The sequence below is a fragment of the Pelodiscus sinensis genome, chromosome 1 (assembly GCF_052426305.1).
Source record: "Pelodiscus sinensis isolate ZL-2025 chromosome 1, ASM5242630v1, whole genome shotgun sequence".
Taxonomy (NCBI): Eukaryota; Metazoa; Chordata; order Testudines; family Trionychidae; genus Pelodiscus; species Pelodiscus sinensis.
The window spans coordinates 346,623,175-346,646,955 of NC_143052.1; the positions used below are offsets into that span (position 1 = coordinate 346,623,175).

At 46.7% G+C, this 23,781-nt stretch overlaps 1 protein-coding gene across 4 annotated transcripts in view; it reads left to right on the top strand.

Annotated features, from left to right (window-relative positions):
* The window catches only part of LOC102463166 (disintegrin and metalloproteinase domain-containing protein 21-like), a 138,820-nt gene extending 120,554 nt beyond the window's left edge, over window positions 1-18,266 (top strand). For all 4 annotated transcript variants that reach the window (XM_075919609.2, XM_025186928.3, XM_025186925.3 and 1 more), the window contains one exon: window positions 18,004-18,266. In XM_075919609.2, the coding sequence (XP_075775724.1) occupies window positions 18,004-18,045 (42 nt within the window). In that variant the 3' untranslated portion in view covers window positions 18,046-18,266. The remainder of the gene's footprint in view (window positions 1-18,003) is intronic.
* The last annotated feature ends 5,515 nt before the right edge of the window (window positions 18,267-23,781 follow it).

The window sequence follows — 23,781 nt, forward strand, 5'->3', positions numbered from 1 at the left end:
ATTTCAAACTATCAAGGACTTCATACAGGTTCTTTCCACCAATCCACGCACACTGATACTTACCTGTCTACAGCTCATGGGACACATGGCAGCCACAATGTACATGGTAGCACACACAAGATTGCACTTCAGATGCCTCCAACATTGGATCATCTCCATATATATACCCCAAGTAGTTGCGACATCCACAGGAGGGTCTCCGTTCCTTCTCATGTAAAGAAATCATTGGCATGGTGGACAATCGCTGACAACCTGATGGAGGGAATACGCTTCCACAGACCTCAACCAACTATGCAGATTACTACCGATGCATCACTACTAGGATGGGACACCCATCTCCACGACCAACAAATCCAAGGACACTGGTTCGCCCAGGAGTCCTTGCTCCACATAAATCTGCTCGAGTTGAGAGCAGTTTCCAATGCCCGAAGTTACTTCCTTCACATAATATGTGGTCATGTCATTCGCATTCTTACCAGCAACATGACAACGGTATATCAAATATACAGACAGGATGGGGCTCAATCCCGATCCCTTTGTATGGAAGCGATGCAGTTATGGAACTGGTGCATCCAGCACAGAGTGACTGTGGCATACATTCCTGGGGAGCAGAATATTACAGCCGATGCTCTCAGCAGGCACTTCTCAATAAATCACGAATGGGAACTGCACCCAGATGTGCTCCACATCATCTTCTGTTCCTGGGGATACCCAACCATAGACATCTTTGCCATGCACCGCAATGCTAAGTGCCCGTATTACTGCTCACGAGCGGGTATCGGACTGAAGTCAATGGGAGATGCGATGTTATGCAATTGAAGCCAACACCTCCTTTTTGTCTTCCCACCCACTCCTCTCATTCCCAAAGTTCTCAAAAAGATACTGATGGAGGGAGCCAGAGTGATTCTAATAGCTCTGTTTTGGCCACGACTGATGTGGTTTCCTTACCTGTCCTGCATGTCGGCCCATGTCCCGTACCATCTTCCCAGATGCCGCGACTTGTTGACACAGAACCACGGTCACCTGCTGCACCCCTGGCTCAATCACCTTGCTCTGACAGCATGGTACCTAGTTGGTTCTAACAGATGGAGATGAGTTGTTCCCAATCGGTCAAACACATCCTATTACATAGTAGGAGACTTAATACACGCAATACTTACTTGTGTAAATGGCGACGATTCTGTTCATGGTGTTTCACGGAACAATTGGACCCCCACTCGGTCCCTATTTGCCACATTTTGGACTATCTCTTACATCTCAAACGCTCTGGCCTAGCATGCTCCTCCATTAAGGTTCACATTGCAGCAATCATGGCCTTTCACAATTCTATTGACAGCTACTCTGTGTTCTCCCACCCTATGACAAAGAGGTTCATGAAAGGGTTAGCGAATCTTTTCCCATGCCACAAACAACCTGTAGGCCCTTGGAACCTAGAGCTAGTCTTAGATGCCTTAATGCATCCCCCCTTTGAGCCTTTGCCAACTTGTGATCTGACCACTTTAAACCTTAAAGTGACTTTTCTGTTGGCAATAATTTCAGCGCGAAGGGTTGGCAAATTATCCGCTCTCTCGGCAATGCCACCTTATACAGTATTCACTCCCCACACAGTAATACTTTGCCTCCAACCATCATTTCTATCAAAAGTCAATTTGGAGTTCCATATAAACAAACCCCATAGTTCTTCCTACATTCTACCCTAAGCCACACTCCTCGGCACAACATGCACGACTACACACCTTGGATGTCCACCGGGCATTGGATTTCTACATTGCCAGGACATGGAGTTTTTGGAAATCTCAGATTCTCCTGGTATCCACTGCAGAACGCTCCAAAGGCCCCTCTTTGTTGGCACAGCATATATCCAAACTCATCATCACTTGTATCACACAGTGTTACTCACTGCAAGACAGGCCACTTCTATATGCTTTGAGAGCCCATTCAACAAGAGCGATGGCGACGTTAATCACCTTTCTCAGGGGAGTTCCCCTACAAGATATTTGTTGTGCAGCGACTTGGTCTTCCAGCTTCACTTTTGCTTAACACTATGCTATTCCGAACATTCTGATGACTGACGCAGCAGTGGCCTCTGCCATTCTCTTCATGGAAGCAAGGCAATAATTCCTAATCCCGCCTCCTTTAAGTAGGCTACTGCTGTGAACTTACCTACAGTGGAGCACCCACGGGACACTGCTCGAAGAAGAAGTTACTCACCTTGTGCAGTAATGGTGGTTCTTCTTCGAGTGGTCCCCGTGGGTGCTCCACTCTAGGTGTCGGGCTCGTCCCGGCGCCGCTGATCGGAGGCTTTTCGTAGCCGTAACTGGCCGGACCGCGCATGCGCGGCAGGCTTCGCGCGGTTTCTTCAGTCACGCGGTCCGGCCCCCCCGCCAGTTCCTTTCAACCGTCCTAGGTTGCTGACGGACTTCAGATTCTCTCCTCAGAGACAGATCCTTAAGAGATAAACGTTAAAATTATTACAAGTTTTCCACAGTTTATTGTTAATTAGTTAGTTAGTTAGTTGTTTGTTCGTTTAAAAAAAAAAAAAAAAAAAATTTCGAAGTTCAGTAGATAGTTAGTTACGGTTTTTTTCTCTATTATTCGTTATTCTTGTAAGAATATATATATATATATATATATATATATCATGCCCGGCTCTCCGGGGTTTAAGAAATGTGTTCGATGCAAGGACCCCATGCCAGCGTCAGATGGCCACGACGCGTGCATACGCTGCTTGGGAGAGTCCCATGTGCCGGGAAAATGTGCCCATTGCTCCAAGTTAACGGCCAGGGCACGTAAAGACAGAGACATGAGGCTGAAGCTTATCTTGTTTGATAAGGCTTTACAGCCCTCTGAAGCGCCTCAACGGGAGTCTTCCCGAACTCTTGAGAAGACGTCTCCACCATGCATGGGGTCGACTCAAAAGAAATCTAAGCGAGTCTCCCCAGCGCGCTCTCTGGCCGCGGTCCCTCGATCTAGAATCAGCGAGGGTGACCAACCGGGTACCTCTGGAGTGGGGTATAAACCCGCGAAACACAAGCGAGACAGAGGGAAATCAGTGGGGCGGTCGTCTTCAGCGCCGGCACCGTCCACTGTCGCCAGCTCTACCAGGCAGCAATCGGCACCGATGAGTCGAGAACGGCACCCTATAGACCCGGCCGACCATAAGACCTCGGCACCACCGGTGCGGAAACATACCACGGCGCTGCAGTCGGCACCGGCTCAACCATCGGCACCGACAAACCAGACGGCACCGACGCGCCTAACGCCTGCGGCACCTGACGCGGTGCCGAGCGACAGCCATGCCTCGGTGTCGGGGGCGGCACCGCATACGCTTAAAAAAGGGGTCACGGAACCGAAGGTCCGTAGTACCCCGGTTTCCCCTAAGGCACCGGAGAGTCAGCTTCCCTCCCCATCAGTGTCGGTACCGCATTCTCCTATACTACTCTCAGACGATGACGATCGCGTCTCCAGACGCTCTCCTGATAAAGGTCCGGTACCGACGAAGGCTCAAAGAAAGTCGCTTCCTCGAAGATCGTCTCCTTCGCCATCTCCAAAGTTCTCGCCGGCACCGTCTCCCTCCCCCCCGCGATATCATGTGCCAAGGGAATCGCGGTACTATCACGCCTCGCATTCTCCATACCACTACTCGAGGCCGCACTACACGCATGTTTACAGACATCCCATTCCACACTTCGGGATGCGATCTCCTATATCTCGCTCACCATCCCGCTCACCTTCGAGGTCATATGGAAGCAGGTACAGCGTTCCCTATTCATCTAGGAGACCGTCTCCCGATTACTCTTATCATCGTCGAGAGCCGGACTATTCCCCATATGCCTACTCAAGGTCTCGGTCACCTCATTCCTGTCGCTGCCGTACCTCGCAGCACGAGCACCAGTCACCAGTGGGTTCCCCGCAACGCTCGGTTCAAACCCCAAAAATTCGGGCGGCTGCTCCCTCGCCGCCTCCTCAGATATCGGATCCCGAGGAGGGCCAGATTTCAGATGAGGATGCCCCCTCACACGCGATATCTCCACAGGACGTGGCCTCATCCTCTCCGGACGAAGCGGTGTTTCAAGGGAACGATTCACCCCCGGACGACAGTCGAGAGTTCCAAGATCTGTTTAAGCGGGTAGCTGACACGCAGAACGTTCATGCGACTGACGTTCAGATGAAGCACTACAAATTGCTTAAAAACCTGCATCCCAAACAACAGTCCAGAGCAGCGCTCCCGATTGACGAGGCGATCCTTGAACCAGCCTCAGAGATATGGCACACCCCGGCCTCTGTCCCGCCCACATCTAAACGGGTAGAGAAGAGATATTTTGTACCTTCTAAGGGCTTAGAGTTTCTTTTTACTCATCCCCAACCGAACTCATTGATAGTGGACGCAGCCCTGAATCGAGCTAAGAACCCGCAGGCGAGGAATGCGACAGCGGAGAAAGAAGCGAAGAAATTGGACATATTTGGTAGAAAGGTCTACTCATCCTCTACCCTTCTTCTTCGCATTGCCAATTATGCAGCGCTACTGTCCAATCATGGGTTTGACAACATAGCCAAGCTATCGGGTCTGGCCCAGAATGCCTCCGAGGAGGATAAAGCCATTCTGCGCGCGGTGGTGCAGGAAGGATACGCTTGCTCTCGTGCCAGTCTCCAGATAGCCATGGATGTTGCGGACACGGCTGCGAGATCAATAGCCACCGCGATATCCATGCGTAGAGCTTCATGGCTGGCGGCGGCGGGTGCTCCGAGAGACCTTCAGGCGAAAGTTGAAGACCTCCCGTTCGACAAATTAAAATTGTTTGCGGACAAAACGGACGAACTACTTCACACCGGGAAGGACTCCCGGACGACCCTTCGTATGCTGGGCATGTACGTCCCACCGTTCCGCCGTCGGAGATTCTTCCCATACCAGAGGCGATACGATTTCCAATTTCAGAGGCAACAACCCCGCCCGTTTGACCACACCCGATCCAAACAGAGGCCACAACGCCGGCGCCCGCAACCTTCCAGGGCGAACAATCATCCGCAGACCAAACAACAGGTTTGACGGGTCTGTCGAGGGCGCAATCGTACCAATCGCGACCGCAATTACTACCAATACCTCTCCCATCTTCCATCATCGTCTTCGGCCCTATTATCATCGTTGGGCCGCGATAACCACCGACAAATGGGTATTGGACATAGTGAAATCGGGTTTCACCATTCCCTTTACTTCAATTCCCCCTTCCCACCCACCAACCCCGTCCCTTTTCAGGGACCCCTCTCACGAAACTCTTTTGCGACAGGAGGTCCTACGCTTGCTCGCCATAGGAGCCATAGAAAGAGTCCCGAAAGAGTTCTGGGGGAAAGGGTTTTATTCCCGTTACTTTCTGACAGAAAAGAAGTCAGGAGGATGGAGACCGATTCTCGACTTGCGACTTCTCAATCGTTATCTGAGAAAAATGCGTTTCAAGATGGTGACATTAGCAACAATAATTCCGTCTCTAACTCGCGGCGATTGGTTTGCGGCCCTCGACTTGCAGGACGCATATTTTCACATTACGATTCACCCGGCACACAGACGCTTTCTACGCTTTGCAATGCTCAACGACCATTTCCAATACAGAGTTCTTCCCTTCGGTCTCGCGGCAGCTCCCAGAGTCTTCTCGAAAACGCTGGCGGTAGTTGCAGCATACCTACGACGACAGCACGTCCTTATATTCCCCTACTTGGACGACTGCCTCATAAAGGCCCCAACGCACCAGGAGACCGTACAAATGGTTTCGTTGGCCAGAAACACGTTCGATTCGCTCGGCCTGATATTAAACGAGCAGAAGTCGACCACTGTCCCGACGCAAACTATAAAGTTCATAGGCGCAGTACTAGACTCGGTCACGGAAAGGGCATACTTACCTTTAGACAGATTTCAGGCCATACAGAATCTGATAAGAGTCCTGGATATCGCTCCGACCGTGTCTGTGCATACATGCCTCCGCCTCCTGGGCCACATGGCTTCCACCACTTTCGTGGTTCCTCACGCCAGACTCCACTTCAGGGACCTTCAGCACTGGTTACGGAAGGTATACTTGCCTCAGAAAGACAGCATCCGCAAGGCAGTTATTCCACCGCCTCACGTTCACGACTCTCTACGCTGGTGGAAACGCACAGAGACACTCCTCTCCGGAGTTCCGTTCCGTCGTCCTCAGCCTTCTATGCTCATAACAACAGATGCATCTCTCATAGGCTGGGGAGCGCACATGGACAGCGACCGCGTTCAGGGCAAATGGTCCACCATAGAGAGCACATACCACATCAATCTCCTAGAGTTGCGGGCCATTTTCCTGGCATGCAAGCATTTTCTTCCACGCATAAGGCATGCCGCGGTCAGGATACTCACAGACAATATAGCGGCGATGTACTACATAAACCGGCAAGGGGGTGCCAAATCTCGTTCCCTTTGTGCGGAGGCAGTACGGTTGTGGAACTGGTGCATAAGGAACGACGTAACCATCATGGCATCGTACTTACCTGGCATCAGCAATGTTATTGCGGACTCGTTAAGCAGACAATTCCCAGTAGATCACGAGTGGGAAATGAGGGCAGACGTTCTTCGACACATCTTTCGCAAATGGGGAACTCCGAAACTAGACCTGTTTGCCACGACGCAGAATGCCAAGTGTCCCCAGTTCTGTTCCAGAGGGGGGATCGGAAGAGGGTCTCTGGGCGATGCTCTCCTAATGACTTGGACGGGACCCCTCCTCTACGCGTTTCCCCCGACGGTCCTAATACCGCGAGCTCTCGAAAAGATAATGCTCGAGCGAGCGACGGTCATCTTAATAGCTCCGGCATGGCCGAGACAGCCGTGGTACCCGCTGTTGCACAGGCTGTCGATACGCCCACCGTGGACACTCCCCCTTCACCCAGACTTGTTGTCCCAGCAGAAGGGAGCCCTCTTGCATCCCAGACTCGAGTCGCTTCACCTCACAGCGTGGTTCATAGCTGGCTCAGACAAGACGAGCACCTTTGTTCACAGCGAGTTAAAACAATTCTTATGAGTAGCAGAAAGACTTCTACTCGGAGATCTTACCTGGCAAAATGGCACAGGTTCCAGCAATGGTGTCAAGCTATAAACGTACAACCTATTACTTCCCCTCTACAACACATCCTGGACTATATCCTCCACCTCCATGACTTGGGTCTGGCCATGGCTACATTGAGAGTTCATTTAGCAGCGATCAGTGCCTTTCATGAACCTCTGCAGGGTACTTCGATTTTTTCCCACCAAATTACTAAAAGGTTTCTAAAAGGCCTAGTGAACCTGCATCCGCCCCACAGGCCCCCTCCACCAACCTGGAACCTCGATTTGGTCCTACGGGCAATTATGCATCCCCCCTTCGAACCGTTGGCATCAATACCACTTCGAATGTTATCGATGAAAGTAGTATTCCTATTGGCTATCACTTCCGCACGAAGAGTGAGCGAGTTAGGGGCGTTGATGGCGAGTCCACCCTACACTTCCTTTTCAAAGACCACAGTGACCTTACGTCTACACCCAGCGTTCATCCCCAAGGTCAACACTTCCTTTCATATTAATGAACCCATAGTTTTAACTGCCTTCTACCCTAGACCGCATGCTTCTTCGTCAGAAACTTTGCTGCACATGCTCGATGTGCGACGAGCACTCGCGTTTTATATAGACAGAACACGCTCATGGAGACGCATGGACAGACTACTTGTGTCCATAGCACAGCGCTCTAAAGGCAACCCTCTTTCCAGTCAACGCATAGCTAGGTTGATTACCGCTTGCATTACAACCTGTCATTCACTGAAGGGAAAACCTCTCGCTTCTCAGCCTGCTGCGCATTCCACTAGGGCAATGGCCACCTCCACTGCATTTGCTAGAGGTGTGCCTCTCAGCGACATCTGCCGAGCAGCCACCTGGTCCTCTAGCACCTCCTTTGTTCATCATTATGCTATTGTGCGACGTTGGTCCTCGGACGCAGCAGTAGCGTCCGCGGTTCTAGCCTCTACGGAGGAACACTGACCCGGTGCGCATGGGGGTTACTGCTGGGTACTCACCTAGAGTGGAGCACCCACGGGGACCACTCGAAGAAGAAGGGGAAGTTACTCACCAGGTGTAGTAACGATCGTTCTTCGAGATGTGTCCCCGTGGGTGCTCCACGTCCCGCCCTCCTCCGCGCTCCGGGTCTGTTTTTGTTTCATTGCAGATTCCGGACGGTGACAGGAACTGGCGGGGGGGCCGGACCGCGTGACTGAAGAAACCGCGCGAAGCCTGCCGCGCATGCGCGGTCCGGCCAGTTACGGCTACGAAAAGCCTCCGATCAGCGGCGCCGGGACGAGCCCGACACCTAGAGTGGAGCACCCACAGGGACACATCTCGAAGAACGATCGTTACTACACCTGGTGAGTAACTTCCCCTTCTTCGAGATGTGTGTCCCGTGGGTGCTCCACAACCCGCTCTCCTCCCCTCTTCGGAATACCTTGTTGTTATGTCTTTCAGACCACTAGAGGTTTAGGAGGAACTGGCAGGAGCAGGACTGCGCACACAGAAATGGTGCAAAAGGCATGAGACGTGCATCGCACATGCGTGGTCCAGTGGACTACCGCTGAAAAGATCTCCAAACTGCAGTGCCGGGACAAGCCCGACACCTACAGTGGAGCACTCACGGGACACGCATCTCTAAGTTACTGTACAAGGTGAGTAACTTCTAGTATCATGAGCTTTCATATGAAAAATCCACTTAAGAACATAAGAACGGCTGTCCTGGGTCAGACCAAAAGTCCTTCTAGCCCAGTATCCTGTCTGCCGACAGTGGCCAACACCAGGTGCCCCAGAGAGGGTAGACCGAAGACAATGTTCAAGTGATTTGTCTCCTTCCATCTCTCTCCAGCCTCTGACAAACAGAGGCCAAGGACACCATTTTATCCCCTGGCTAATAGCCTTTTATGGACCTAACCTCCATGAAATTATCTAGCTTCTCTTTAAACTCTATTATAGTCCTAGCCTTCACAGCCTCCTCTGGCAAGGAGTTCCACAGGTTGACTACATGCTGTGTGAAGAAGAACTTTCTTTTATTAGTTTTAAACCTGCTACCCATTAATTTCATTTGGTGTCCTCTAGTTCTTTAGTTCTTCTTTAGATGAGATACATATATTTTTGATAGCCTCTAGCGTGCCACAGGACTACTCATTTTTTAATAGTTGTTTTTAATGTTACACAATAATACAACTCCCCCCTGAGACATTTTATCTTTCCTGTGGAATTCCTTATAATCTTTGGTTCACAATTGTACATACAATTAATACAGTAAGTTTGCCTAAAGAGAATGCAGGAAATTGCCATATCAGTTACAAAATATCGTGTGGTACTAGGTCACATGTCTTACAGAAGTCTCTGCATGTTACATCAACTCTATTAGATTTAGCCATCCTGTTTACCATTTTAAATACTCACATGAAATTAGAGTTCTTCCAGTCTTCTGGAGTTTCCTCTGTGTTCTAAGACTTATTGAACGTAAACATTAAGAGTGCAGCAAGTTCTTTACCAAGACATTTTAAAGCTCTTGGATGTAAGTTACCCAGAGCTGCTGGTTTGAAAATATCAAATTTGAATAATTACTGTTTAATATCCTCCTAAGATACTAGTGGTGTGCAAAAAATATTTCCTTTGTCATGACTACATTTTTTTACCCAAGTATGCAACCAATATATTTATGAATACTTCTGCCTTTTCTGGATTATAATTGATAGTTCTATCGTGTCAATTAGTAATGAGCCAAAGTCATTATTTAAATTATTTGTGTTGCTAATATACTTCAAAAACTCCTTATTGTCCTTAACTCTGCTAGCCATGTATTTCTGCTTGTGCCCCTTAGCTTCCATTGTCCATTTTTAAAAATTTCTACCTTCAGATTTATATTCATTACTTTCAGTTTCCCCTTTCTTTCATACATATTCCCCATTCTTCCACATATATTAATTTTCAGAGCTGTTCTCACGTCCCTCCAAAGCCAGATTGTTTTGTTTTGTTTTTAAATTAATACAGTCTTCTTTTTCAGTTGCAGATTTGTGGCTCTTGGGACATGTAGTAAAGTGTTCTTAAATAGTTCCCAATTATCTTCACATTCTTCAGAATAAATTCTTCCTCCCAACTGCTCTGGCTCATAATTGTTTTCAGCTTTGCAAAATTGGGCCTTTTAAAGCATCACATATATACATCATTGGCCTGAATTTCATTCTTTTTGCACATTATAAAGGCGGAAAAGTCATGATCTCTTGTACCTAATTAGCCATTAATTTTGAGTTCTGTGATCAGTTCCTCTTTATTGGTCATTATGAAATCTGAGAAAAAAATCCCCCGTGCTGAATGCAACATTCTGAGTTAGGAAATGGTCACATATAATATTTAGAAATTCAAAGGATGTTTTAGTACTGACAGCATGGTAACTCCTGCATTTGTCATTCAAACTGAAGTATTAAGGTTAAATGACTAAATACTCAAGTTAGATGATGCCAAAGTTAAAACTGCAACCACAACTTTAACTTTGCCCAGTTCTGAGTATGCTTTTATGATATGCTCCTTAATTATATGATTTTATATTATTTTTCAAATAATTTACTATGTTAATCATACATTAGCAACTTTAGATATACATGTAGCATGTTTTAGGGTCCAATGTAATCCATGATTCTGTAATCTGTCTGCCAGTCAGAGCTGGCAGCAACTAGGCCTGCCAATAGGGAGGAGCAAAGGGAACAGTTGCCCCAGGGCCCGAAGATACAAAGGAGCCTGGGGCTTCTGACCATTGCTGCTGCTACTGTAGTGGTGGTCAGAGCCCTGCGCCCTTTAAATTGCTGCTGGAGCTCCATGCTGCATGCTCTGTATAGCTCTGAGAGCTGGGGGGACCAGCACCGCAGTCTGGGCGGCACTGAGGGCTGGCTGCTTCTGCCTCAACCCTCCTGGGGGTGCAGAAGCCAGCCCCCTTCACTTTGCCAGGGGGACTACAGAAGCTTTCAGCCCCTTTGGCAGCAACAAGGGCCAAGTTCAGTATCTAAGTTTTGTTCTTCAAGGAGTATGCCCGTGGGTGCTCCACCTTAGGGTATGTCTACACTGCCACCCTAGTTCGAACTAGGGTGGCTAATGTAGGCATTCGAACTTGCAAATGAAGCCCAGGATTTAAATATCCCGGGCTTCATTTTCATGTTCCCAGATGCTGCCATTTTGAAATGCCCTGTAGTTCGAACTACCTGCCTGCGGCTACATGCCGCATGGAATAGGTAGTTTGAATTAAAGCTCCTAATTTGAACTACTGTTATTCCTCCTGCAAGGAGGTTTAACAGTAGTTTGAATTAGGAGCTTTAATTCGAACTACCTACTCCATGCCGCGGGCAGGTAGTTCAAACTATGGGGCATTTAAAAATGGCGGTGCCCGGGAACATGCAAATGAAGCCCGGGATATTTAAATCCCGGGCTTCATTTACAAGTTCGAATGCCTACATTAACCACCCTAGTTTGAAGTAGGGTGGCAGTGTAGACATACCCTTAGATGCTTGAGCACCACTGCACCTCTAAGCAGAGATTTTTGGTCACAACACCCATGGTCAGCTGTGCACACAGAACCGCCAGCATGCGACATTTGAAATGGCTATTCTGCATGCACAGCCAACAGTCCTTTCAGTTCTTTTTATACTGCTGCTGGCTTCAATCACAGCCTAGCAGTCACCCTCATCTCTGAGTTAGAATTAGATAGTAGTTCTTAATAGTAGCGTATATTAATAGTTAAGCCTTAATTACTGTTCTTACTTGGTTTTAGGACTAGGTTAAAAAAAAACTTTTTCTTCACTGTTTGTAGTATAGTGAAATTAGATAGCATACATCTATGATGCCATTCTTCAACAACTGATTGAAGTCCTTTTCTTCTTATTGGGACATGCCTGGCTTGCCCGGTTTTAAGAGGTGTGTGAGCTGCAGACTGTCCATTCCTTTATCAGAATGTTCACAGAATGTACAGAGTGTACACTGTTTAGGTGAGGAGCACTCCACTGCTCAATGTCCCCACTGTAAAAAAACTGACATCCAGGACAAGAAAAGCCAGGGAACTCCAGCTAAAAATGATGCACCTGAAGAAAAGTTCTCATCCAGCTTCTGACCCAGAGCACACCACGCTGCCCATGTAACCATTCCCTGGGGGTGGCACTGGAGAAAGAGGCTTCCACCAGGTCAAGCCCAAAGGACCATGACAGGGCTCGGGCACCCAAAAAGAGATCCCACTCTTCCTCAGGGACTGATTCTCCCTCAGGGAAACACTCTACCCAGAAAAAGATTGCCCTAGAACCAGCAGCACTTAAGGGATCAGAAAAACAGGCAGCTAGCAGGTCTGGCACCAAAAGAGCCAAATTTTCTCCATAAGGAGAAATTATGCTCCTCCTCCAAGGCACCAACAGAGGTAAAACAGAAAACCTCCTTCTTGGTACCAGTCAAGGCACCGTAGGCACTAGCTGTGGTACTGACCAGGCCATGTTGAGCCTTGGCACCGAGCGCCACCATGCTGCCTCCAAAAGTAATGTTGGCACTGACCAAGGATTCCATGCCAGTGGTACACACAAAACAACACTGTTTCAAGCCAAACAGCTGGCACCAGCTCCACAAGTTCCACCGGTGCCCATACCTCTTCCTCCTCTGCCAGTACTGCAAGCATTTATTACCACAGAAGAGCTCATGGTTTTCTTGGTGCTGGGAACACCCTTCTTCAGCACCAACGGAACCCCAAACACATCCTGATTCAGCTTCTCGTCCAACCCAGCTACCTCAGCGCCACCTCTATCCAGTGATGATGAGTAACCTAAAGAATACAGAAGCCACAACAACACCAGCAGCTCTCTTCAGCTCCCAGAGCTCAAGACCCTATGGCTCAGTCACCCGCTCACTCCAGTTCATGTGGGGATGTGGACATAATGGGTGAGGACCAGACACCCAATTCGCCCCCATCCATGCATATATCTTCATCATCACCGGACAACACAATCATGCTCCTGCCTCCAACTTTGGGGGATGCTTTTAAGTTGTTTCAAGAACTTTTTAAGAAAGTTACAGATACATTAGAGATCTCCCTTTCAGACAGGCCAGAGACCCAGCACAAGCTGACAAACATTCAGCTAGCTGCATTCTATCCAGCATGGTGTAATGTCAATACCAACAGGTGGGTACTGGAAATCATTAAAACTGTTTACTGCTTCCCGTTTTCAGTTCTCTCTCCCTCCCACCCCCTTGCCCATCCCTTTTCAGGGACCCCTCTACCAAACAAGAGGCAGAACACCTCTTCCAACTTGAGGGCCATAGAAAAGGTACCTCCAGAGCACCAGAGAAAGGGGTTCTTCTTCTACCACTTCCTCACTACCAAGAAGGCAGGAAATTGGAAGGCCTATTTTAGACCTTTGCAAACTCAATCGCTTACTGTGAACCCAACGATTCAAGATGGTAACCCTTGCCATTATTCCTGATTTGGAAAAGGGAGTTTGGTTGTCTACCCTCAACTTGCAGGATACCTATTTTCATATGTTGATACATCCATCACACAGACTTTTCTGCGATTCACAATAGGGAACCTGCACTTCCAATACAGAGTGCTACCCTTCAGACTCTAAACAACTCCATGGGTCTTCTCAAAGGTCTTCGCAGTGGTGGCAGCTCACCTATGCAGAATGGGGATCACCATATTTCCATACTTGGATGACTGCCACTGCCTACTAAAAAGTCCCACAGTGTGTGACACAGAACAGGTAGTCAGAACCACCAGAGCCCTATTTTAGGCCTCCAGATAAATCTATCAAAGTGCGCACACACTCCTACACAGACTCTAGAATTTTTAGGAGCATATCTAGACTGCAGGATAGCAATAGCCTCCATCTAGAGTGGAGGTTCACAGCAATTGTAGACCTATATCCCTAGCACAAACCAATCTGTGCATAACAGCTCGATATTGTCTGCCTGGGATACATGGCCACAACCACGTTTGTGCTACCATATGCCCAGGGCTCGACAATTAGGGCAATCTACTCGCCCATGGCGAGTAGATTTTAGCCCGGCACAGCGCCGCAGCGCGATCAGCGCATGCGCAGCATGGTCTGCGCATGCACAGCATGCCAAACCGTGCTGCTGGCGAGTGGGGCTCGCCGCCGCTTGTCAAGCCCTGCATATGCCCACCTCCATATGAGGCCACTCCAGGCATGGTTATGCACAGCATACAGACCACATGTCCATCATATAAATAAAAGTCTCACTATGCCCTTCAAGATAAAGACCTCACTCGGACCGTTCATGACAATGTGTGGAAGGGAGTCCACTTCCAACAACCGCAAGCATCACTAACAATTGCCACAGATGCTGCACTGGTGGGATGAGGAGAACATCATGTTGTCCAAGCACAGTACGCCCCAGAGGAAACCAAACAACATATCAACCTACTCGAACTCAGGGCAGTTTGCAACTCTTGCTTACACTTCCTCCCTCTGATCCAAAACAAAACAGTACAGATACTCACAGATAGTGTCACAACTATGTACTTTATAAACCAACAGGGAGGAGCCTGGTCATACCAACTCCATCAGGAAGCAGTTTGCATACTGTTGGTGGTAACCTACCTCCCGGGCAAAGACAATTTCCTGTCAGACAATCTCAGCAGATATTTCACACAGTATCAAGAGTGGGAAATCAATTCCTCAGTGCTGACTCCTGTTTTCAAAAAGTGGAAATCTCCCCATCATGCACTTGTTCGCAATCCAGGAGAATACTCAGTGTCTGCAGTATTGGTCCAGAGCTGGGATAGGTCGCCACTCCCTAGGGGACACATTCAACATAAAATGGAAAGCACCCCTGCTATGTGCATTCCCCCCATTCCCACTTCCCTAATGGGTGATTCTGAAAATCAGATAGGACAGAGCCAGGGTCATCCTTTTAGCTCATGCCTGGCCGAGACAAATATGGTACCCATACCTCCTACAGATGAGCATAACACCACCTCATCACTTTCCACCATCATATCCTTGCTCACACAACAAAATGGGCAGATACACTATCCCATAGGCCAGAAGCTTCATCTTCATGCATGGATGCTAGCTGGTTGACCCCCATTGAGATGGCATGTCTGGAAGCTGTACAGAGAAGGTCATCATGAACTGCCATAGACCTGCAATGAGAAAAACATATAAACGAAAGTGGCACCACTTTACAGTATGGTGCTTTGAACATAACTGAGCTCCAGCAGATATGGGTGCATCACAGATTCTCCACTACCTATTAGGCCTACAGCAGAGTGGCTTATCCCTAAGCTCTATCAAAGTACACATTGCTGCCATTGCAGCTGTACATCCCCCACTACAGGGTTACTCCACCTTTACTCACCCGTCCATAAAATGATTCCTCAGGGGTTTACACAATATATTTCTGCCAGTAAGAAACCCAATGCCTGCATGGGTCCTAAACCTGGTGCTCAGGACTATTACATGCAAACCCTCTGAGCCCCTTGCTACCTGTTCCGTACTGCATCTATTGATGAAGGTCACCTTCCTACTCGCAATTACCTCCACACAAAGAGTAGGCGAGTTGGGAGCTTTGATATTGGACCCTGCCTCCCCCGACACAATTTTTCATACAGACAAAGTGGTCCTTCATACACACCCCAAGTTTCTCCCAAAAGTACTTGCCTCATTCCATTTCAATGAACCCATATACTTACTGGTCTTCTTCCCAAAACCCCATAAGGATAACAGGGAGGTGGTGCTGCATATCTTAGACATCCTCAGAACAATTGCATTCTACTTACAATGCACAAAATCCTTTCACAGAACTCTGTAACTCTTCATCTTATCTACAGAGAGATCACAAGGATTGCCCGTTTTGAAACAAAGATTATCCAAACGGATCTCAGGCTGTATACACGTGGCCCATGCTATGTTTCAGAAGGAGACCCTATTGACCATACGAGCTCACTCTGCATGAACAATGGCAGCGTCAACTGCATTTCTTTGGGGCGTACCAATGGAGGAAATCTGCAAAGCCACCAAATGGACCGTGGTGCACACATTCAAGCAGCATCAGGCCAATTCAAACTTTTGCAGCCTCTGATACCCAATTCAGCTGAACAATACTCTCAGTCACCGATTCACATCTCCCAAAACACCAACCACCGAGTACAACTACTGCTTTGTAATCACCTAAGGTGGAGCACTCATGGGAACATTCCTCAAAGAAGAAGGGAAAGTTACTCACCTGGTGCAATGAGTGGAGTTCTTTGAGATGGTTGTTCCCGTGGGTGCTCTAGCACCCACCCCTTCCTCCCCTCTGCTTCAGACACATCTGTAGTCAGCTCAGAGAAGGAACTGAAGTGACAATTGACTGTGAATGCAGAATATCAAATGTCGAGCGCCAGCAGTTCCACATGTGCAGTCGACCATGGGTACTGCTACCAAAAATCTCTTATTAGAGGCACAGCGGCACTCAAGCAGCTAAGGTGGAGCACCCATGGGGGCAACCTTCTTGAAGAACTTACAGAGTCTGAGTGGAGCAAAAACCATTAATAAAAGGAGGGAAGTAATTCAGCATTGATTTGGGAAAACACCACAACTAGGATTCATAAATATTAACCCTGATCCAAAAGACCCACTTTCAAGTAAATTGGGCAGTGTTCTTTCCCTGCAGGTTCTTAAGTCCAAGCAAGCCAGAAGTCCCTTTAATGCAGTGGCACTAGAACAATTTTAAAGTGGGGTGCTGAGTTAGGCCCCAAATTACACTTGTTTCATGCCCCTCCAATGGTTGCCAGCTCTCCTGGACTGGACAATTGGATGACATTCTTGGCAATGGCGTCCAGTCCGGGAGCTAAACCAGAATAAGGCTAGTTGGATGAAAAAAGCAGTGTATGTGAATATGTCATGGGTATTGCAATGCAGCAAAAGTAAAAAAGAAGTAAAAGGTCATGTAAGGTGTCTAAGGACCCAGTCCTGTCCTCCTGCTTGAATGTGCACAGACTGCCATTCTCCCTAATGGAGCTACTTGCTGGCCTGGGGCCTAAGTGCATAAAGTTATGCTGGAAATGTTACCTCTACATCAGTGTAAGTACTCAAGAGTACAAAAATGCATTGCAAAATGCTACACACACACACACACACACACACACACAATTGTAGAAAAATTGTGTAGTGATCTATAAAATATGAAAACCAGTATGTGAGGATTCAAAGTAATATCCCAAGGCACTCATAAAAGAGGCAGAGTTAAGATTGTGTATGCAACTAGCTGAGACTAATAATATATGGAGATATACCTATCTCATAGAAGTGGAAAGGACTTTGAGAGGTTGTTGAGTCCAGTCCTTTGCCCTCATGGCATGACTAAGTATCAACCCTGTCAGATTTGTCCCAGATGCCTACATGGCCCCTTCAAGGATTAACCTCACAACCTTGGGTTTAGCAGGCCAATGCTCAAACCACTGAGCTATCCCTCCCCTGGGGTACTGACAGACAACTATATATTTTATTGTCTGTTTGTTTATTTGTTTATATCTCCACTAACCGCAACTGAGTGATTGATTACATTTTAATTTTGTAATTTTTTCTAAGGGATGAATAAAGAGATTTTTATTATAAATCTAAAGAAAGAAATTGTCCTGACTTGAGTGGCTTAGCTATACAATATTAAGGTCTTTAAAGGGCTTTTTTGAAATGTTTTGGAACAATAATACATATCACAAGGAAATTAGTAGGTTTAACAAATAATGTTTCCATATCAGCCAATAGCATACAAAACCATAATGGCTGAAAAAAGGTCTTTGTGAAAGTAAAACTGGAAATGTGACTTTGTTGTACTAATTTTCACTTCTTCAAAAGGGAATATGTCTGCTTAGAACTCTGAATGCCAGATTCTAAATGACTGTACATAAGATCAATGCGATAATATAAAGTTTGCCGGTTATACTATGCTTTAACCATTTTATTGTTTTGTCTTTTTAGAAGCGCCTGACAAAGAAAAGCAGTAGTCGGTCTAAAAATTAGAAGGGAAGAGATTTTTTTAGCAAAACACCAGATATTGGAAGTTTGAAAAAGCAATGTTTTTCTTATCAGTTCAGCTAAAATAATTTGTGAAAACCTGATGAGATAGTGGTGTTCAAAACACCCAATTACATGGCATTCATACAGAATTTACTTTTTTTTAAACTATCAGTTTATTGTGTTCTATTCCAAATTTTAATTTGAATAAATAGGTTTTGCCCTTATTTATGCTTCTTTCTTTATTCGTGTGTCTCCTCAGTACTTCATACAATCTGATCGTAATTCTAAGATAGTCTTGTCCTGTGTCTCTAGTATTTATCCCCAGAATTCTCTATCTCTAGGAAGCAGAAACTTTGTTGTTGTTCTTCAGTGCTTGCACATGTGCATTCCATTATTGTTGTGTACACACTTAATTGCACAATTTATAAGAAAACTCTCCCTCACTGGTACCCATCTGGATGACTTTTGCACCCTCTGTTGCATCATGCCACTGCATACTGGCATAAACATCCCCCCCCCCCAAAAAAAAAACCTCCCTCCGTTCCTTCTTTTCCTTAGTCATGGTACATGAAGCAATCTCAAATTTGTAATATGTGCTTTATATGCTTTCCTCTCTCCTTTGTGTGTTTGGGAAGGTGTACATGTGTGTGATCATGAGAGTATGTGAGATTTAAGTCACCCACACAAAAATAGAGTGGTAGAAATGTAGCCGTGCTAGTCTGGTGCAGCTGAAACAAAAAACAGGACTGTGTAGCACTTTAAAGACTAACAAGATGGTTTAATAGGTGATGAGCTTTCGTGGGCCAGACCCACTTCCTCAGATCAAATAGTGGAAGAAAATTGTCACAACCATATATACCAAAGGATACAATTTAAAAAAATGAACACATATGAAAAGGACAAATCAAATTTCAGAACAGAAGGGAGATGGAGGGAAGGGGGGAGGTAAATGTCTGTGAGCTATTAGAGGTGATAATTGGGGAAGCTATCTTTGTAATGGGTAAGATAATTAGTGTCTTTATTCAAGTTTGAGTGTAAAGTGTCGAATTTAAGCATGAATGACAGTTCAGAGGATTCTCTTTCAAGTGAAGTCTTAAAAGGTCTTTGAAGCAGGATGCAGATAATCAAGTCATTGAGACAGTGTCCTTTCTGGTTGAAATGGCAAGAAACTGTTTTTTCTTTGTGATCCTGTCCGATATCTGTTTTGTGGGCATTGATCCTTTGGCGAAGTGTCTGAGACGTTTGTCCAATGTACATAGCAGACGGTCACTTTCGGCACATGATAGCATAAATTATATTTCTGGATGCGCAGGCATATCTGTTCTTGATCTTATAACTCATTTGGTTGGGTCCAATAATGGTATCAGCAGAGTGAATATGTGGACAAAGCTGGCAACGGGGTTTGTTGCAAGGGAAGGTATTAGTGTGGTATGTCCTGTGGTTGTTGGTAAAGTGTTGACTGAAGGAGGCTCTGTGAAAACAGGCTCTTTTCTGGCCAGGCCTCATGCACATAGCCTTCCTAGCCCAAGTTTACCTTCCCCTCAAACCAAAAATCCTGCACTATGTGACTTAAAATCAGTAAAAACCAGAAGTAAGACACCAGGCAGGTAAAGGTCATACAAAGTTCGTGCCACTCAAGGGCCATCTCACCCCCTCCCCTTCCCCCTCAGCCTGTCACTAGGCAGACTGAATCTGTCAAGCCTATCACAACTAGGCGCGGGAAAGCTCTTGCTCTCTCTATAAAACAGCTACCCCTCCTGCATGCAGTTGAGGGTTCCCGAACACTTGGAAGGCAGAACACGAGCCAGGTTCTGAGGGCTGATCACCTGAGAACCCCCTCCCGCTCACCGAATCTACCGAATCTTTTGCAGAGCGTAACGAATATGCTGTTGTCTATGTTGTCCCTTGTATGTCTGATAAGTGTGAGTATTGCTGTGTAAAGTTAGTTAAAGGTTTGATAAATAATAGTGTTAAGAGTAAGTTAGTTAGAAGTTTGTTAAATAGTATAGTTAGGAGTTTAAATAGATGTTAAACCTCATGAGTGAAATTAATGTAAATATAACTGATAAAAATCCCTGGGCTGTTATTGATAATTACTTAGACTTAGAGAAACCCCAGGGCATTTTCCTCTATTGTATTGCAGTTTGTTTGTTGTTACTGTTAATAATTATCTGGTGCCCACGCATGTAAAAAGTTGATAAATAAAAAGTTATAGTTAAAAGCATTTTAATAAAAGTTAAAAATATTCGATACAAGGCTGCCTGTTTCTGCACCTCTCTGGGGCTGGCCACATTCTCGAACCTTCCATTTTACTTTCCACAGGCTCATCTTCTCACACTCATCTCACAGGGAGAGCATCCTTAATACATCAGCTAAAGTACAAAGTGGCTCACCAAAGTTGTCCGCAGCGTCTCTGTCCTTGTCACTGATTCTGAAAAAAGGTATAAGCCCTCCTCAGTTGAGGTACCTTGCTATGGTGTGTCAGTACTGAAGTCAAGTAGGAGCAGAGACTCTACAAGACATTCAGGTGAGAGTGTGTCACTGGAGCACTCTTTAACTAAATAGAAGGGATTTCCCACCTCTGGCAAAGGTGCCAGGTCTTTCAAAGGCATACCCTGAAAGAACTCTGTGACACAGCCATCAGTCATTGCCATACCTCAGGGTTTCGTCTGCACTGCAGGCTTTTTGCGCAAGAACTACTCTTCTTGCGCAAAAACTTGTGGAGCGCCTGCACTGCACGTGTGTTCTTGCACAAGTAAATTTACAGTAAAGCATCAGAAAAGAGGGCTTCTCATGCAAGAGTTATTCCTCTCCCCATGAGGAATAAGTGTAGGGGTAAACTGAGGCAGTCCATGGTATTCTGCTAAGAACTCTCCTAAACAAATCCTAAAATTTGAGACAAGGCCTGGGAACACATAGACTAAGCAGCTAACATGACCCTGGTCACCCTGACAACCACATTCCAAAGAGCCTCACTCCGATAAGACCCTGGCTGGTACCAAAACAAACTTCATGGAAGTCGTTCTCACTGTCGTCTTTAATTCTAGATAATAAACCTGGATCCCAAGGACTGCACCAACACAAGGCATTATCGCCCCGTAGTAGACGCATCATAATTTCAACAGACAAAGTTGCCTTTAAAATGCTTGTCTTGTTTATGTTGGCTTATTTAGCTTGTTAGGAATAATTACCTGTATTATTGATAAGATGTTTAATTTGCAATGGGCGGAGATGCTGTGTAACCTTCATAGTTTATTGGCTTATGTGCTCATTACGTCTTGCCACCAGACCCTATCAAATCTCTTCCATTCCGCCCATCTGCTGCCTATATAATCTACTGTAATGTTTTCATTAACTAGTGTTCACCAGGTTAACCCCTGAGGGACACTCCACCAGCTGGTGTATAATAAATCCTCAGCTTGTTTTCACCTGCTAAGAGTGTCCAGAATTATTCCCTACAATAAGCGCTCTTGCGCAAGGGGCAGTGTGGATGGGAACAGGGGTTTCTTGTGCAAGAAAGCCCTATGGCTAACATGGCCATCAGAGCTTTCTTGCGCAAGAGTGTTCGCACCACCATGGACGCTCTTGTGCAAAAGCACGTCTTGCAAAAAAGCACATGGCAGTGTGGACGCGCTCTTGCACAAGACCTTTTGCGCAAGAACTCTTGCGCAAAACAGTTATTGCGCAAGAAGCCTGCAGTGTAGACATAGTCCAGAAGTATATACAGCTACATGGGACCTAATTAACTTCTAAGTACCAGTATCTGTGGCAGTGTAGGAAGGCTTACAGCTGATACTGAAACCTGCAGCTCCTACCTCATCGCACGAAGAACCTGTGGTAACATTGCTTCCCCAAGATTCTGAAAAGACTAGTGCAGTTGAAAGGCAAATCTCTGAAAATATCTCTGGCAACCACCATCACCAAGTTCAGGCTACAAACAGGTCCCGACTCATTCTGCCCCCTTCTGTCATTCATTCTGAATTCTGCTTTAGACTCAGAAATGCGTTTATCTGTGACTTATCCAAGAAACAGACCATACTGTCCATCAGAGACATGGGAACCATGGGTTATACAGGAGTCTGGCAATGGGGCAGTGGCCTGGTAAAGGATGAATCCCAGGCCCAAAGCAGTGGTCATTCTAGATCTCCTTCTCCCATTAGAGTCTCCTTGTGTTATGCTTAGAAGCACATGGAATCTTTTTCAGGAGACAAGGCAATATGCTATGTTTATTGAGAGTACAATGCAAAACTTAGCATATACATATAGATACACACACGTACACACAAAATCACATGCACACACACAGTCCTGCCAATGATGTTATAATTACCAGTCTCAGGCTCAGACCAAGTTACTGGCCAGTTAGGCTGGACGTAAATGGTGGGGGGAACTGGATTCTGTCAGTCACAATCTGATTCTCCAAGGCTTGGCAGGATGAACCCACCACAGTTCCATGGCAGAGCATCCCATTTTGATAGTAGTTTGTTCTCATTCAGATTTCTGGGTTTTGCACAGCCATACTGTACTTATTTACTTTTAACAAGTGCTTATTTTAGGGGTTTTGTTCGTATGTTTGTTTTTGTTTGTTCATTCTTTATTTGCATTTTAGATTATGTTTTCAGGGAGCTGTCCCATACTGGTTTCACTCAGGTCATCTTATTTTGTTCCCAAGGGGGTGCATCCTTCATTTCCAGGGTCATCAATCTGTTCTTATCACAATAGATCTATGGCAGGGGTGGGCAATAATTTTTTGCCAGGGGCCACTTCAGAAATTTTTGAAGTGGCCCCAGGGCTGCGCGGGAAGAGGCAGGGCCTCAAGCGAAAGGGGCAGGGCCATGATACTTACCTGCTTCCCCACCCACAGACCATGATTGGTCTGGGGCTGAGGGGGGGAGCACCTTTGTCCCCCCCAGAGGTTCCCCCTAGGCACCCATGCCCCTGGTGGTGGGAGGAGACTTTGCTCACTCTCCCTTTGCCCCCAGGCCCATCAGGCCTTGGGGGTGAGGGAGTGCGCAACGTCTCCCCCCACCCTGCCAGGAGCGCTTGGGGTGGGAGCAGGGTGGAAAGAAGCTTTGCATGCTACCCAATCAGGGGCGCTCCTGACAGAGCGGAAGAAACTTCATGCGCATTCCCCCCCCCCCCCCCGGTCGCCGCCAATTGGCCTGTGGGCGAGGGAGCAGCAGGGCCTCTGTGGGCTGGATCCAGCTCGCAGAGGCCCTTTTGCCCACCCCTGGTCCAAGGTAAGTACAGAAGCTAGTAACGGGCAGGTTCAACAGAGTCCCAAGAAATTACCCAGCTAGACAAGCTGGCTTCCCACTACTTGGAGTTAACATTGAACCAAAGACTCAAAGATCTCCTCTTGACAAATGTTTTTTTCTGCATCACAGACAACCTCCAGACCCCTGGAATTTGGAATTGGTCTTAGACAGCTTAATACGTCCACCATTTGAACCCTTGGCCACATGTGATTTCCATACCTTAACTATGAAAGTTGTATTACTTCTAGCAATTACATTGGCTCGCAGAGTGGGGGAATTAGCAGCCCTTTCAGCTACTTCCCCTTACACCATCTTTACGGCACAGCGAGTCATGTTACATTCCCAACCATCATTTTTGCCCAAAGTTAACTCTTCTTTTCACATAAACGAACCAATTATTCTCCCCATATTCTATCCCAAACCACATACTTTGGAACATCACTCAAGACTACATTCCCTTGATGTTCACAGGGCCTTAGCC